Raw genomic sequence first — 15,334 nt, 5'->3', positions numbered from 1 at the left:
TCTTGGTCCATTTGAACCCCCCACCCAAAATTCGGCATTCCATCTCTTGGGGGAGTCGGGCTGCTGGTATGGGATGACGTTCACAGTAAAAATTTCCCTGATTACCCAACTTCAAGCTGTTGCAGTTCACCTTTTCCTTCCTCACTTGACCTTTTCCCTTTGTACCATTTACAACTCTCCCTCATTCGGTGTCACCAGGGCAGACTTCCTCCAGCGTATTAGGCAGCTACCTCACCCCCCTTTCTGCTGCTCGGTGACTAATGCACGCCATCCCCTTGGGAGTTCTCCCAGAACGTGTTAGAGAGGTGCTGTGTTGGCTAACCTTCTAATCAACTTAATCTTTGCTGTCTTAACACAGGAGCAACCACATTCTGTTCAGACTCTACACACACCTATTTCCATTCGGACCTAGCCTTCTGCACTGCTCATCATCTCGAGTCATCTGTTCGTTCTGACACCTACTAGAGCGACATTACCCATTTACTATCAGTTTGCTGACTTACACTCCCTGTGCATGCACACCCAAATGGTAGCTTACTAAGGCCGACTGGAGGCTTTACTCCTCCTGGCGGCCTTTGATGAACAACGTTTCCCCAGTTGTGATGACCAGGTGGAATATCTTACAAATGTCATCTTTACAGTTGCAATAGGTTCCATTCCCCACACTTCCTCTTTACCAGGCAGTGTCCTGATCTCTTGGTGGACAGAGGTATGCAGTGATGCAATATGTGCACGTAGATGTACTCTCCGCATTATTAACAGTCATCCTACAATGGCAAACTGCATTCATTATAAACAGATGTGTGCACAGTGTCGTTGCGTTCTTCGGGATAGAAAAAAAGCTAGTTGGATTTTATTCGCTAGTTCTTTTAACAGTTCCACTCCTGTCATGCAGGCCAACATCCGTTCCCCAATTTCCGGCCTGACAGTTGCAGAATATGTAATCGTGGACCTTGTTACTATCTCTGACAACTTGGGCTGCCATTTTGCGGAGATTTCGAGCTCCTCCCGCTATCACCCTGCCTTCCTCCATTGGAAATGAGTGGAGGAGGCTCGGGAAATACCATTGTCTTTTCTGAATTGTGATTGCTACAATGCTGCCTTTACTATGAGGGAGTTAGGTCATGCTCTCACTTCATCTCAATCCTCCATCCCCAGGGCCACACGCTGTTAACATTCAGATGTTGCAGCACCTTTCTCTTGTGAGCAAGCACTTTCTGCATAATATGTACAATTGCATATGTGCAGAGGCCACGTTTTCCAGACGCTGGTGTGAAGCCACTGTCATACCCTTCCCTTAGCCAGGTAAGGACGAACACTTTCTTTCTAGCTAGCATCTCATTTCAGTCACCAGTGTGTTTGCAAGGTGATGGAATATATGATTCATGCTCAGCTGGTATGATGGCTCAAGTCTTGCAATTTGCTAACCATTGCAGTTTGGATTTCGAGCGCACCGTTCTGCAGTTGGCCATCCACCATTCTGCAGTTGGCCATCTCATCACTCTTTCCACCCATGTCATGAATGGTTTTCTGCAGAAATCCCAGACTGGACGTGTTTTTCGATTCGGAGAAAACCTAAGACACCTGCTGGAGGACTGGTATCCTTCGTACTCTCTACATATGGGGCTTCCATTCCATGGGCACCAGCCTCACTTCCGACTTAGTTTTCAATGTATGTGTGGGTTCTTGTTGGACACCTTTACCCAGGAAAATGGTGTACCTCAGGGTTCAGTCCTGAGCATTGCCCTATATGCTATTGTCATTAATGGCCTGTCTCCTGCCGGGCATCTCTGGCTCCCTTTTTGTTGATGAATTTGACATCTATTGCAGTTCTTCACAGACTTGTCTCATTGAGCAGAGTCTTCAGTGATGTGTCGATTATCTTTACTCACGGAACATCGAGAATAGCTTTCGTTTTTCCACTGAAAAAAACAATTTGTATGAATTTTGCGCAGCCCAGTTGGTTTCTTCTACCGTCCTTACATCTTGGCCTGTTGCTCTACCGCTCGTTGAAACCAGAAAATTCCTGGGGCTCATACTCAATAGAAAACTTTCTTGGTCCTCCCACATGTTGTACCTGGCAGCCCACTGTATGTGGTTCCTCACTGCCGTACATGCCCTCAATCACACTTCCTGAGGTGCAAATCGAACCATCCTCCTGTGTTTGTATCGGGTCCCTTGTCCGTTAGTAACTAGTTTATGAGTTTTTCGTTTATGCATCTGCCTGTCTCTCTTGTGTCTTCTCAATGCTATCCACTATTGTGGCATCCGTTCCACCACTGGTGCCTTTTACACTAGCCCGATAGTGTCTGTATGCAGAAGCTGCCGAACTGCCGCTGTCCTGTTGCCATGACTTTCTCCTCAGCAGATATCCATGCCATTTGTTGCCATGTGTGGCCACCCATCCTATGCCACCTCGTTTGATGACTGCTTTGATTGCCAGTATGGAGCGCATCCCTCTTCTCTGTTATCTCCTGGAGTTCGCTTTTGGCTCTTGCTCCGGCAGCTTAACTTCACGCTACCTGCAAGTTTCCCGGTGGGTGTGAACCCTTCACCAACTGGGCTTCATACGGCAGCCCATGTTCTATCTTGGCCTTAATTTGCTTCATCAGGACACTACTCCAGCGTCACTCCATCGCCTTCAGTTTCATGATCTTTGCATGGAATTTTGCAATAGTATCTTTGTGTACACTGATGGCTCCCGGACTGATCATTGTCAGGTGTGCCTTTATCATAGGGCCGACATTTTTCAATATCGGTTACCAGAACACTGCTCAGTTCTTACAGCCGAGCTCTTCACTCTGTATCAGGCCATGCAGTACATCTGACGAAACGAGCTTTTCAATGGTGCCGTCTGCTTAGACTCTCTCAGTGCCCTTCAAAGTCTTTGTGCTGTTCACTATCCATCCCTTAGTGCAACGGGTCCAGGAAAGCTGTCACTGGCTCGCTTGTGTTGGAGCCACTGTGATGTTTGTGGCTTCCTGGTCAAGTCTGTCTGACAGGAAACAATGTTGTTGACGCTGCTGCCAAGGCTGCAGTCCTCGTACCTGAGCCCCCTTTAGTTCATGCTTTCCCTCTGACGATTACTGTGTTGCCGTCCTTAAGCAGGTGGTGTCACTTTGGCATCACCACTGGTCCTCTCTTCATGGTAAAAAGCTCCGGGATATTAAGCCACTTCCAGTGGCTTTGATGACCACCTCTTGGTGCTCTCGCCGTGAGGAAATCGTTTTAACTAGGTTGCGTATTGGGCATTGTCTTTTTAGCCATTGCCATTTGTTATGTGGTGCTCTCCCACCAATTTGTGCACATCGCGCCCAGCTTTTGACTGTCCATAATTTCCTGATAGAATGCCCCCCCCCCCCCCTCTTTTTTTTAAAAAAAATCTGCTTATGTTCTCATTGTGTTTGCTGTCAGAGTTATCAGCCATTATAGTGAATGACGTGCGGACTGTCGACTGCATTTTACTTTTTATCTGTCATAGCATTAAGGCGAAGGCTGTTTAATTTCTAGTTCTGGACCTCCATTTCTCTATGGCATATTTTATTGACCTTTGCCCATGACTCTGTTTGTAGCTGTCATCTCTTCCATCGATTGGGACTGATTTTTTAACTCCTTTCTTTGTCTTTGTGTTCTACAGTTTTGACGTGGGCAAGTATGACCCTTTTGTGTGTGTGTGTGTGTGTGTGTGTGTGTGTGTGTGTGTGTGTGTGTTCCCTCTCATCTCTCAATCTAATGTTCGCACCCAGGGGTGCATTCTGGTGGCAGCTCTGCTGTTGCTCTGCCTTCCTCTTCCTTTTTCGTAATCTGACTCAGTGCAGGTCCCCAGGCCTCACTAAGGCTGTAGCGACTATCATGATTGATAAGTGTGTCCCTTACTCCAGTCTCTGTAACTTCTTTAATTACACAATCACAGAAGCTAGACAATTGTGTTAGGACCTTAGAAAAGTTGTGATCCATCCCGTGTAATTCTGAAAGGTAGTCTTCTGCGACTACCGGCTGGTTAGGCTGCTGCAGTCTGGTTTGCCATTGTTTTCAGCAACAGTCTTCGACATCATGCACCATTTGACCTATGTCAGTCATGCCACATTAACTGGGGATATGATAGACCCTGAACTTCCATAGTCTGATGTCATACTTGATACTACCTAGTAGTGCCAGTACTTTAGTTGATGGGCGGAAGACAGTCTTCATTTGATGTTTCCAAAGAATTTGTCCAATCTTTCCAGATAATGGGCAACAAAATGGAATAAATGCAATGGCCACATCCTCCTGAGGTTCCTCTTCTGTTCCTGCCATTGCACAGTTGGTGTAGCACATACAGCTCACAGTGTATGCCACTGTGGTAGATGTTTTTCTGGGTCATAATCCTCAGGTGTCAAAGTTCTTGGTTCTGGCTCATTGTCAGACAGGGTATAAGCTATTGTTTATGCCATTTCTCTGTGCTGGGCAGTAGCAGTTGTCCGTATGTAAGTATCGGTCAATGTGCCTCTTCGTATTGTAAATGCTGTGGCCTGATGTGCCATTCCCTCTTCTTTTTACCAGGACATCCAGAATCAGCAGCACTCCACCCATTTTGACTTCGCTGGTAAAATTGATGTTCTGATGTGTGGAATTCAGATGTATGAGGAAATCACTGTTTCCGTGTGGCCACACAACTTGGGCGTCATTGATTTACTGGAAGAAATAGAAAGGTTTCTGTTGGGCTGGTTCCAGGGCTCCCTTCTTGAAATGTTAGACATGTGTGTTTTACGATGGGTCTGCCAGTTTGATGTGACTTACATAGATGAATTGGTGCCTATTGTCAAAGATCACTGCCAGGAACTCCAACAACAAAATTACAAGGTTCTGACACAGACGTCTAACTTCTGGGACTGTGTTATTAAAGAATTTATCAAGATTTGAGTAAGGGAACCACTGATCATTGTGATAGTGGCCACCTCATTATGACTGGAAAACTTGCATTGAGTCGTATTAAGAAAGGAAGGATACAGTTCACAATGGACAGACTTCGGGGGCAGGCAGAGCGACAGCAGACACGACACCAGCTCATGTCCTTGGGCACAAACCTCGAATGGAGGACTTGGTGGAAGGAGATGCTGGACACCTGCCCGCACCTCCTGCAGACTATGTATATAATGCCAGAGCAGAAAGGGGGGGGGGGGGTCGGAGTTATAAACTGTGTGCCACCTCCTAGGCAATCATTTCGTCAGCACATGTGAGCAGCAACTTGGTCGCTTGCCGAAATATTGTCTGTTGCACACTGACATCCAGCCATTCATCCATGACCTTTTTCGTCACATATTACACTAGGAGAAGGTGAGGAATCATATGTCAGTGTCTGTATGTTAACTTGTGAATTTATCAAGTATGCCACAACTCTGTTCACGGTATCACACAGTTGAGATTGTAAGAGCTGTTTGTGCAATGCGGTGACTGTATAGATGGACACATGTACATTGGGTGGATTGAAGAAATTCAGTTGTGGATATTTTAGATCTGTGCCTGACATAAATTTTTAAATGGAAAAATAAACATTAAAATGCTAGCCAAGTGTTTAAAATTTCCAAAGGAGCCGTGGTAAATAGGATTCATGGCAGTTAAGGTAAAAAACAAGGTGGTCAGCCAGTAGTAAAAGATAAGTGTGTGTTTCTTTGGAATTTCATAAAACATATTTGTGATCACATTTTTTTCTGTCCTTAAACTTTATTTTTAGGTTACTGTGAAATTAGTAGTTAAGTATTGTGCCTGATTTGATGTATTTCTGAATTATTCATAGTTTCAGAACAGTTAAAGTCAACCTAGATTCATAAATAATCCGCAGTTATCGCATAAAAGATAATCTGTCAATTTCATCCCCAGGTGGGCTGAAGTTGACTGATGGAATTTTTTCAGAATTTTACAATGTATTAGATCAACAGGTAATAAAGACCAAATATTTTACTGCTACAGCTCAATATCCATGATCTGAAGAAAAAAAAACCGTGTATTAATTTTATTGGTTTCAGAAATATTTAAGTTTAAAATCCAAAATTTATCAATTTTTCCCCATTTGGCAGTATGTCATCAGTGCTAATGAGAGAAGGGTTAAAAGTTAATATGATACCACTGCTGGTCTTTGGTGGTGAAGATGTGAACTTTTGTTTTTATGACTTTCACAAGATGTTTATTGCACTGTCCTCATTTTAAGTAATTTTGTTTCCTTTTAGTTACCACTACTTTAAATACTAATTTACACATAACTTTGTCCTTATTTTCATAATTTCTTGAAAGTAGCATTTTCTAAGGAATAATTATTGTGGAGTGTTTACTATATTTATTTTCAGATTGTTGAACTCGAATCAACTATTCACGAACTTCAAGAAGTTATATCGGATTTGAAACCGGCAAGCATAAAAGATACTGGAGACCAACATATCAGTGTAATTACTAACAATTCTGAGGAGTTAGTAAGATTACAGGTAAGGTGTTAACATTGTCTCTACACTGTATTGACACGTACAAACTACCTTCGATTGGCAGTTTTGAAATATTTGCTGAGGAAGATCTATGTCATATGATATTGACAAATTGTCACTAAAGTTAAAAATTTTGTAAGTAATATCGTACCATGAAAAATTTTGTGAAAGAAATGTTCCAGTCAAAGAATTTACTGCTGCAGCTTGAGTGATCTGTGCAGTTCATTACTTGCTGTCATTATGAGAAGTAATATGGCAAATTAAACCAGTGTTTGCACTTTTATGAGTTCAGAAACTTGTATAGTTTACTTTTGTTCCACACAAGCATGTGGATGTGCATGCCATTATGCATGTACAGGGTGTTCCATGTATCTGATGGCAGCCTGCCCGGGGTATTTTTTTATCCCCACCCCCCTACCCGCACCACACGGCGTGAAGGCCGTGCAGACATATGCGCCTTTTCAACCAGTGTCATTAGAACAGTGAAACAGGCATCATGAATGTAACAATGAAATTTGCGAACATAACAATGGCAAGAGCAAATTATTCAGTTCCATGACAAGTGTTTGTTTACAGTTTGTGTGTGCAGTGTCATTTGTACTGTTCGGAGATTGTTTCAACAGAAGTTTCGAGGCATTAGAGTTCAGAGTCTGACGCAGTTCACAAATTAGTGAATAAATTTTGTGAAAAGGGACTTGTTAAAGACAAGAAGCACAAATAATGGCATACGGTGCTCACAGGAGCTCTTCTTGATGACGTTGCATACTGCCTGGAAGATTCCCCTAAGAAGTCTCTTAGACGTCTTTTGCAGCAAACACAAATATCGTGCACCTCTGTACAAAGAGGGGCTAAGCTGCTTGGGCTAAGGCCCTCTAAAGTATCAGTAGTACAAGAACGTAGACTTGCTGATCTTGCGCATAGGGTTAAGTTTTGCGAATAGGTTTTAAAACAAGTGCATGATGGTGCAATGGATCTTTACATCATTCTGTTGTCAGACGAGGCTTGATCACATTTTCATGGGTATGTTAATTCCAAAAACTGTCGACATTGGAGTGCAGATAGACTTTTTGTGCTTCATGAGGAACCCCTTCATGATCAGAAAATAGGTGTGTGGTGTGCAGTTAGTGATTACAGAATAATAGGCCCAGGTTTTTATTTTTATTTTTTATTTTTTTTATGACATAGATACAAGTGAAAGATATGTGTAATACATTTTGTGACAGTTTTCCAATGAACTGAGTGAAAGAGAATGAAACTTCACATTTTTTCAACTGGGTTCGACAAGAGCACATACCGCCAATGTTTCTTTGCACGCAATTCATGATGTGTTCGATGAAAGAGTGATTAATAACAATATGTGGCCTGCTTAAAGTCCTGATATAACTCTGTGTGATTTTTATTTGTGGGTAACACTGAAGGACAAAGTATACACAACAAATCCTCATACGACAGAGGAACTCGAGGTTAATATCTGTGAATCAGTTAATTCAATATCTCTCAGAGAAGTACATCATGTGATTAATTGTTTCTTGAGTAGATGTCAGAAATGTGTGGAAAATAATCGCAGGCATTTCCAGCATCTCCTTGCGATACATGTGTGAGTACAAAATTTATTTGTTTATATTTTAAACATAGCCATCTCTTACCGCAGCAGTAGATGGGTGACATGGCATCTGATAGCCGGGCAGCAGAGTACTTGCTGCCTGACATCTACTGCGCTACACAGAGGGTCATCATATAAATAGAACAAACAACCAGTATTTGGCTACAGTGTGTTTCAGCATTCTTGCTGCTGATTGTTAAACGTCTGTTTCAGGCTGAAAAACAGGAAGCAGAGAATGCCTACTTAGTGTTGCAAAACACATATGAAGAATTTCAGACACAGAATACTCACCTGGAAAATGTAAGAAATGAACTTTTAACCCAGATTTCTGAATTACAATCAAAACTGGCTCTGAAGATTGATGAATACAATGCATCCAAAGAAAATGTGGAAGTAAGTAGTAGTAATAATGAAATAATTTTGATGATGTGATTCTTCAATTTCTCCATTCGTATTTCATGATGAAATAAATCTCGGGTGAACAGCCTGGTGTGAGTGTACAAAAGACACTCACAGCAGGCTGTTCACCCGAGAATTATTTCATCAATTTTGATGATATTTGCCAGTCTTCTATAGCGAAATTTTTTCACTAGTTTATAGTTGTGCATATTAAATAAGTCTTATTACCTTACACACTCGGTATGAGAGTAGCACATTATCTTGGAAAATGTTGTTTCCAAAGAGATTTGTTTAGTGTTACATACGTTTCAACTACCTTCATGCTGCAATGCTGCAAAATACAAACATCTTTTTTACAGTGTACTCCACGATGTCACCAACGCATAGTCTAACTATTAAAGATAGAAGAAAAGATGCTGCTGCTGTACAAAAGGCACATTACAAAAAGAGCAGTATAAGACAATAGAATAAGTAAATAACCAACACCTTGAGGTGTAACAGATTTCTTTGGCTTCAAGTGGTGTGTTACGCCTTACCCTTTCAATAAAATGTAAGTCAGTCATTGGTTGACAGCCAGAATATACAATACACATTGTACAAGGCAAATGTTGTATATTTTGGAGTGTAAGCAGCTGTAAAAAAGGCGGTGTACTTGTTTGTAACAGAAAATGAATACATTTGTAGCAAAGTAGGAGAGTCCGAAATCATTCAGCAATAGCTGGTTTTTGAAATAACTTTCCAATCTGACACAGGCATTGCAACAGGGGAAAAAAGTCTGATACCTGGGACACAATACTTCTGTGACTACTTCAAAGTGCAAGAAGGTAAAGTTTATAATTTACGGCGACCATAAAATACACACAAATGGATTGTTGGAGATGCGTGGTACGTCCCAACCTATTTCAGATCACAATTTATTTGGAACCACTGTGAAGTGTAAAGAACAAATGCACGTTTACTATGTTGGTGTTATGTGGATGTTTAGGGCACATACTTAACTGATACCATTAGTGCAGAATGAATGGTTGCTATCCCACTTTACTGAAAATTTTTGTTATTACAAATTGCCTGTGGGTCAGATGGAGCTAGATTGGTAAGCGAGCAGTCATTGTCAGTTGCTGCATTTATACCTCAACTAAGGGGAAATAGTGGGACAATAATTAGAAAGAGATTAATCTTTTCAAGGGTAAACCAATGGATGAAAATGAAGGAAAGAGTGTCCATAGGCAGTTTTATGGATTTGTATTGAGGAAATTGGTAGGAAAAGAAATAGCAGGACTTAGGTAGGGTGGAGTAACAATGTGATTAGAGATGGAGAGGCTACAGAGCAGCACAAGTGTGTGGGGATAAATTGAAAGGGAAAAATAATGAGAGAGTAACTAGAAAATAAGTGTAGACTTAAGGTTAAACTAGTAAAAGACAAAATGGCAATTTAAAAAAGTAAAAGTGAGAAAAATGGAATTTGTGGAAAAGGGACAGAAAAGCTTGAAGATACGCTGTAAAAGGGAATACAGCAAAGAAAGAGTGGCAGGAACTTAGAAGGATGTGGTCAAATAGATGGTGCTGTGTTAATGTGTTTTCAGTCCAGTTACACTGTTTATATATATAGTGTGTTGAAAATAATCTTCCATTTACAATGCTCATATCAGTTTAGAAATAAGGTATGTTTTAGCAAGCAAGTAGTAAAACAATATTGTGATTCCTGTAGGTGGTAGAAATGGACAAAAAAAAAAAAAAAAAAAAAAAAAAAAAAAAAAAAAAAAAAAATGAGGCTATGGGATATAAAGTTGGGATCTACGAAGTACTACCTATTCTACCTATTCCCTAATATCAGAAACACCTTTTGTAAATGTAATAGTCCATAATACGTGGTTAGCCCTGTTTGTTATATGAATATGTTAACGTGTAGCACTGCATCGTTTTCAAGCTGCTGTGGACATCGGTTATGTGTGCTGTCATGTCTTTCCTCTTAGACTAAAAACCATAATCATGCCACCTCATAGTGCCAGAGTTCAAAGCCCTTCTAAAACCACTGAATCTCACATAATGTTAAGCACAGTAAGCTGGTTAAAATCTGAAGTCTACAGTAGTGAGATCTTTGCATAAAATCTAAGAGTATGCCGGAAGGATAGGGAAACAAGAAATGGAAGTGGTGTACCTCTTGCAGGAGACAAGAACCTCAGAACCATAAACATAGAAGTTTAAGCTGGATGTGAGATTGTTTGGACACTCAGTATCAAGGGTAAGCAAAAAATTCTAATAGGGTCCTTTTATCCAGCAACACATGTTCATTCAGTATAATGAAAAAGTTTACAGAGAACTTCAGTTTGTACATAAGTTCCCAATAATGCTGTAATCATTGAAGGAGACTTTAATATCGCAATGATCAATTGGGATAATTATAGTTTTGCTAGTGGTGACCATGACAAGACATCTTGTGAAACATTATTAAATGCCTTCTCTGAAAACTACAGGTAATTCAGAACCCCACTTGTGATGGAAATACATTATATATTAGGCAACAAACAGACCCGACTTCTTTGAAGGAGTCCACATTGAAACTGGTATCAGTGACCATGAGGCACTTCTAGTAACAATGAATACCAAAATGTGAAGGACAACTTAAACAGGCAGAAAGATTTATATGTTCAACAAAATAGACAGAGAAACAGTAATGTTGTACCTCAGTGAGGCATCTGAATCTTTTAGCTCAGGACAGGACCATGTAGAGGCACTATGGCTCAAGTTTAAAAAAATAATCAGTCATGCATTGGACAGATATCCACCCAGTAGGACAGATCACAGTGCGGCAGGTGTCCCATAGTATACAGTCACTGTAAATAAACTTATAAAGAAACAGAGATTACTGCATAAAAGGTATAAAATAAAGCATAGGGCTATAGACAGAGAGGTGCTATATGAAATTGTCTGGCAATCAAGACAGTAGTAAATGAAGCCTTCAATGACTACTGTAGCAGAATATTTTCAAATGATATTTTACAAAACCCATAGATATTCTGGTCATATGTAAAGGCTGTTAGTGACACCGAGGTTTGTGACCAGACACTCATAAACGAGACTGGAATTGAAGTTGAGAGTAGCAGAGCAAAAACAGAATAAAATGATGGAAAGTCCAGGATGGAATGATGACAGTATTATGAGAAGAATGGATTACTGCTCACTATATAGCGGAGAAATTGAATTACAGACAGACACAACAAAAGGGCTACTGAACGTGTAAGCTTTCAGCCAGACGGCCTTCTTCAGAAATAGACGAACTGTGCACAGACTCACTCACACAAATGTAACTCTCACACACATAACCACAGTTTCTGGCAGCTGAAGCCAGGCTGTGAGCAACTGCCCTTGACAGGAGAAGCAGTCTGGATAGTGGGGGCGTAAGTAGGAGGCTTGGGTGGAGAGGGGGGGGGGGGGGGGGGGGTAAGAGCAGGGTATGGTTGGAGGATATTAAAGTGCTGTTTGTGGGAGCATACAGGGATTAGATGGAGAGGAGGTAGGGCAGCTAAATGCAATCTGCAGGTTAGATGGAGCGTGAGGGGGACAAAAAAAGAGAGAAGTAAAAACTGTGGATGTGCTTGTGGAGTACAAGGCTGTGCAGTGGGAACAGGGAAGGGGATAGGTGGCAGAACAACAATGACTAATGAAGGTTGAAGCCAGGTGGTTTACGGGAACATAGGATATATTACAATTCAGAAAAGCTGATATTGATAGAAAGGATCCAGATGGCAAAAGGTGTGAAGAAGTCATTAAAACAAAGTAATAGTTGAGCAGTGTGCTTAGCAACTGTCGTTCAGCTGTTTCTTGGCTACAGTTTGTCAGTGACCTTTCATGCAGACTAACAGCTTATTGGTCGCCATGCCCACATAGAACAAAGCACTGCAGTTGCAATTTGGCTTGTAAATCACGTGATTCATTTCACATGTAGCCGTGCCTTTGATGGGACAGGTGATGACTGTAACTGACTGACTGGACTGGAGTAGGTGATGGTGGGAGGATGAGTGGGACAGGTCTTGCATCTAAATCTATTACAGGAATATGAGCCATGAGACTAGGAGTTGTGTAGGGATGGATGACATTCTTCATTTGAATGACTGCTTTGTAGCCTGTGCCATCTGAATTCTTCCTACCAATTCCAGCTTTTCTGTATTGCACAGGTGGGAACTCTTAGTCACTGAACTTTGTCTGCCCTACCCTGCCCATAGTCTTTTCACTTCGCTCCTTTCCTGGATGCACCCTGCCCCCTGCCTAACTTTTTGACTGTACTTGTCAGCCCTAGCCTCTTTCCACCTCTTCCCTGTTTGCTCCCACAAGCAGCACTTTATCGTCCCCAACTTGTACTCTGCTCTCCCTACTCCTCCTTGCCTCAGCTATCCCCATGACTCAAATTGCTTCTTCCATCATTCACAGTTGCTAACAGTCTGGCCTGAGCAGCAGCTGGTCTTTTGTGAGTGAGCTGCGTTTACTTTTGTGTGTGTATGTGTGTGTGTGTATTCTGTACTTCAGAAGAAGGCTTTCTGGCCGATAGCTGACTTGTTTATCAATATTTTTGTTATGCCTGCCTGTGACTCAACATCTCTGCTATACCTGTGTTTATCTGTGGTTACAGGACAGTGACCAGTCAAGTATTTACCAAGGAAAATCACGAAACAAACGTGTGTTTTGAGAAGTTACTGTACTGAGACATCCATAACGCCATCTTCAGGTCCTATGAGATGTATCAATATATCTGATTGTTCATACATGGGTGAAAATACACAATTTACATAGGCATGAGTCATTTCTTTATCTGGATTAACCCAAAATGCAAAGCTCTGCAAACTTGGAATGGGCAGTTACTTCAACAATCATCAGAATTCTCAATGCCTAGGTGCAAGTGGCAACAAGCACAACATGTTTCTATATGTTCAAGCATGACTCATCAGCAGTGCTTCCAAGTCCCCTTCATTTCCAGATCTGAACTGTGTGTCAGGTGTGGCAGTTCCCTGTACATATTTGGATTATTTTTAATCTGCAGATTATTTAAATTAAGCCACAGAAGAATGATCAATATACAGCATTTCCAAGGATTTTGATAGACAAGTGGTGGCGTGTCACAGAACTAAATGTGATGTCCAAAAAATTATTTCATTTTTGAATTCAGCACCCACGAGTTAGTATGGAACACCATTCATTTTCTTTGTACAAAAATGTTGCCAATTGGTACTACGTAAGATACTGAACATATTACTGAATTTTATCTCGTATCATATACTTACCTTATGCTTTATATATGTGGAGAGAGAGAGAGAGAGAGAGAGAGAGAGAGAGAGAGAGAGAGAGAGAGAGAGAGACCTGTCTGTCCATATTGTTACGTGCTTCTGCTTTGTCTATTACACACAAGAATTATTATATTTATTAAAATGTCATAAATCTTTGAAAGTTACAGCTGTAATGATACTTACCTCTCAGGGTTCAGTGGTTGCTTCGATAGAGAAAAGTTGTCTCGTAGTTGAGATTTTGAGAAAAAAACTAGGTCATGCACATTGTAAATTTTTATTGCAAGAAGTTTGATGTAAATACGTTTAATTGACAGCATATCCAAATTTTCATGAAATCACAACATTTACATCATTCATCATCACTGGAGTTGCCAGTTTATATTCCGTGTGTGTGTGTGTGTGTGTGTGTGTGTGTGTGTGTGTGTGTGTGTGTGGTGTCTCTCCTCTCTCTCTTTTTTCTGCTTTGGATTGTTGATAAAAACTCGCTTGCCTTCTAGCAAAGTCTACACTTTCTGAGTCTTTAGTATCATCTATGGACTATTTGAATTTCACTGCCATGGTGTATTCTATAGGAAACTTCTGAGTGTGAAGTTATTTTATTTTCTGTTGATAATTGGACTTATTTCTGTGAATGTTATTCTTTAACCTACTCAGCTAGTTATCTACATTTTCATCACATCAATTCTGTGTCCAAGTTGGTGCCTCCCATAGTTGCATCCATATCCAAGAGAATGGAGTCCCGCAAGGCTCTGTATTGAGTGTGTGTCTATTTTTAGTGGCCATTAACAGTCTAGCAGCCGCTGTCGGTTCCTCCGTGTCACCTTCTCTATTTGCAGATGACTTCTGCTGCTGCTCCAGTACTGGTGTTGCTGAGCATCACCTACAGGGAGCCATCCACAAGGTGCAGTCATGGGCTCTAGCCTACGGCCTCCAGTTTTCAGCCACAAAGTCGTGTGTCATGCACTTCTGTCGGCGTTGTACCGTTCATCTGGACTTTACCTTCATGATATCGATTCTTTTGACCGGTTTGTAATGCTCGATTGACTTGGCTTCCTCATCTTTGTCAGCTTAACCAGAAGTGCTGGCAACACCTCGGTGCCGTCCGTTGCCTGAGCAACACCAATTGGGGTGCAGATCGCTCTACACTGCTGCAGCTCTGCGCTGCTGCAGTTGAATCCCAAATTTACTATCATAGTGTGTTTTATGGTTTGGCGGTGCCCTCAGCATTGCATTTACTCGCCCTGTGCACCACTGCGGGGTTTGACTACCGACAGTCCATTTCTTGCATCGGCAGCCCAGGTCGGGGCCAACGACTGCGGTTTGCGTGCGATCCCTTCTCTCCAGAAAGGAGTCCTTCACTTTACCACGTATATGTGCTGTCCGTTCACGTATGCCTCCATGGTGTGCGCCTCGGCCCCAACTTCATCTGGACCTTTCACGTGGCCCTAAGGACTCCATTAACCGTGCGGCTCTCCGCTGTCACTTGCTCTCAATTCTTGACGTGTTGCGGAGCTCTGAAATGGTTTACACCGACGGCTCTATGGCTGATGGTGACATAGACTTTGCGTATGTTCATTGAGGACATATTGAACAGCACT

The 15,334-nt window shown here is 41.6% G+C and overlaps 1 protein-coding gene across 4 annotated transcripts in view; it reads left to right on the top strand.

The window, feature by feature from the left end:
* The window catches only part of LOC124619528 (protein Spindly-like), a 125,739-nt gene that overhangs the window by 44,465 nt on the left and 65,940 nt on the right, over nucleotides 1–15,334 (top strand). For all 4 annotated transcript variants that reach the window (XM_047145979.1, XM_047145980.1, XM_047145978.1 and 1 more), the window contains exons 3-4: nucleotides 6,324–6,458; nucleotides 8,272–8,451. In XM_047145979.1, coding sequence (XP_047001935.1) covers nucleotides 6,324–6,458; nucleotides 8,272–8,451 — 315 coding nt within the window. The remainder of the gene's footprint in view (nucleotides 1–6,323; nucleotides 6,459–8,271; nucleotides 8,452–15,334) is intronic.

The sequence above is a fragment of the Schistocerca americana genome, chromosome 6, assembly GCF_021461395.2.
Source record: "Schistocerca americana isolate TAMUIC-IGC-003095 chromosome 6, iqSchAmer2.1, whole genome shotgun sequence".
NCBI lineage: Eukaryota > Metazoa > Arthropoda > Insecta > Orthoptera > Acrididae > Schistocerca > Schistocerca americana.
The sequence above is the reverse complement of the archived record's forward strand: the minus strand, read 5'-3'. Positions and strand labels throughout refer to the sequence as shown.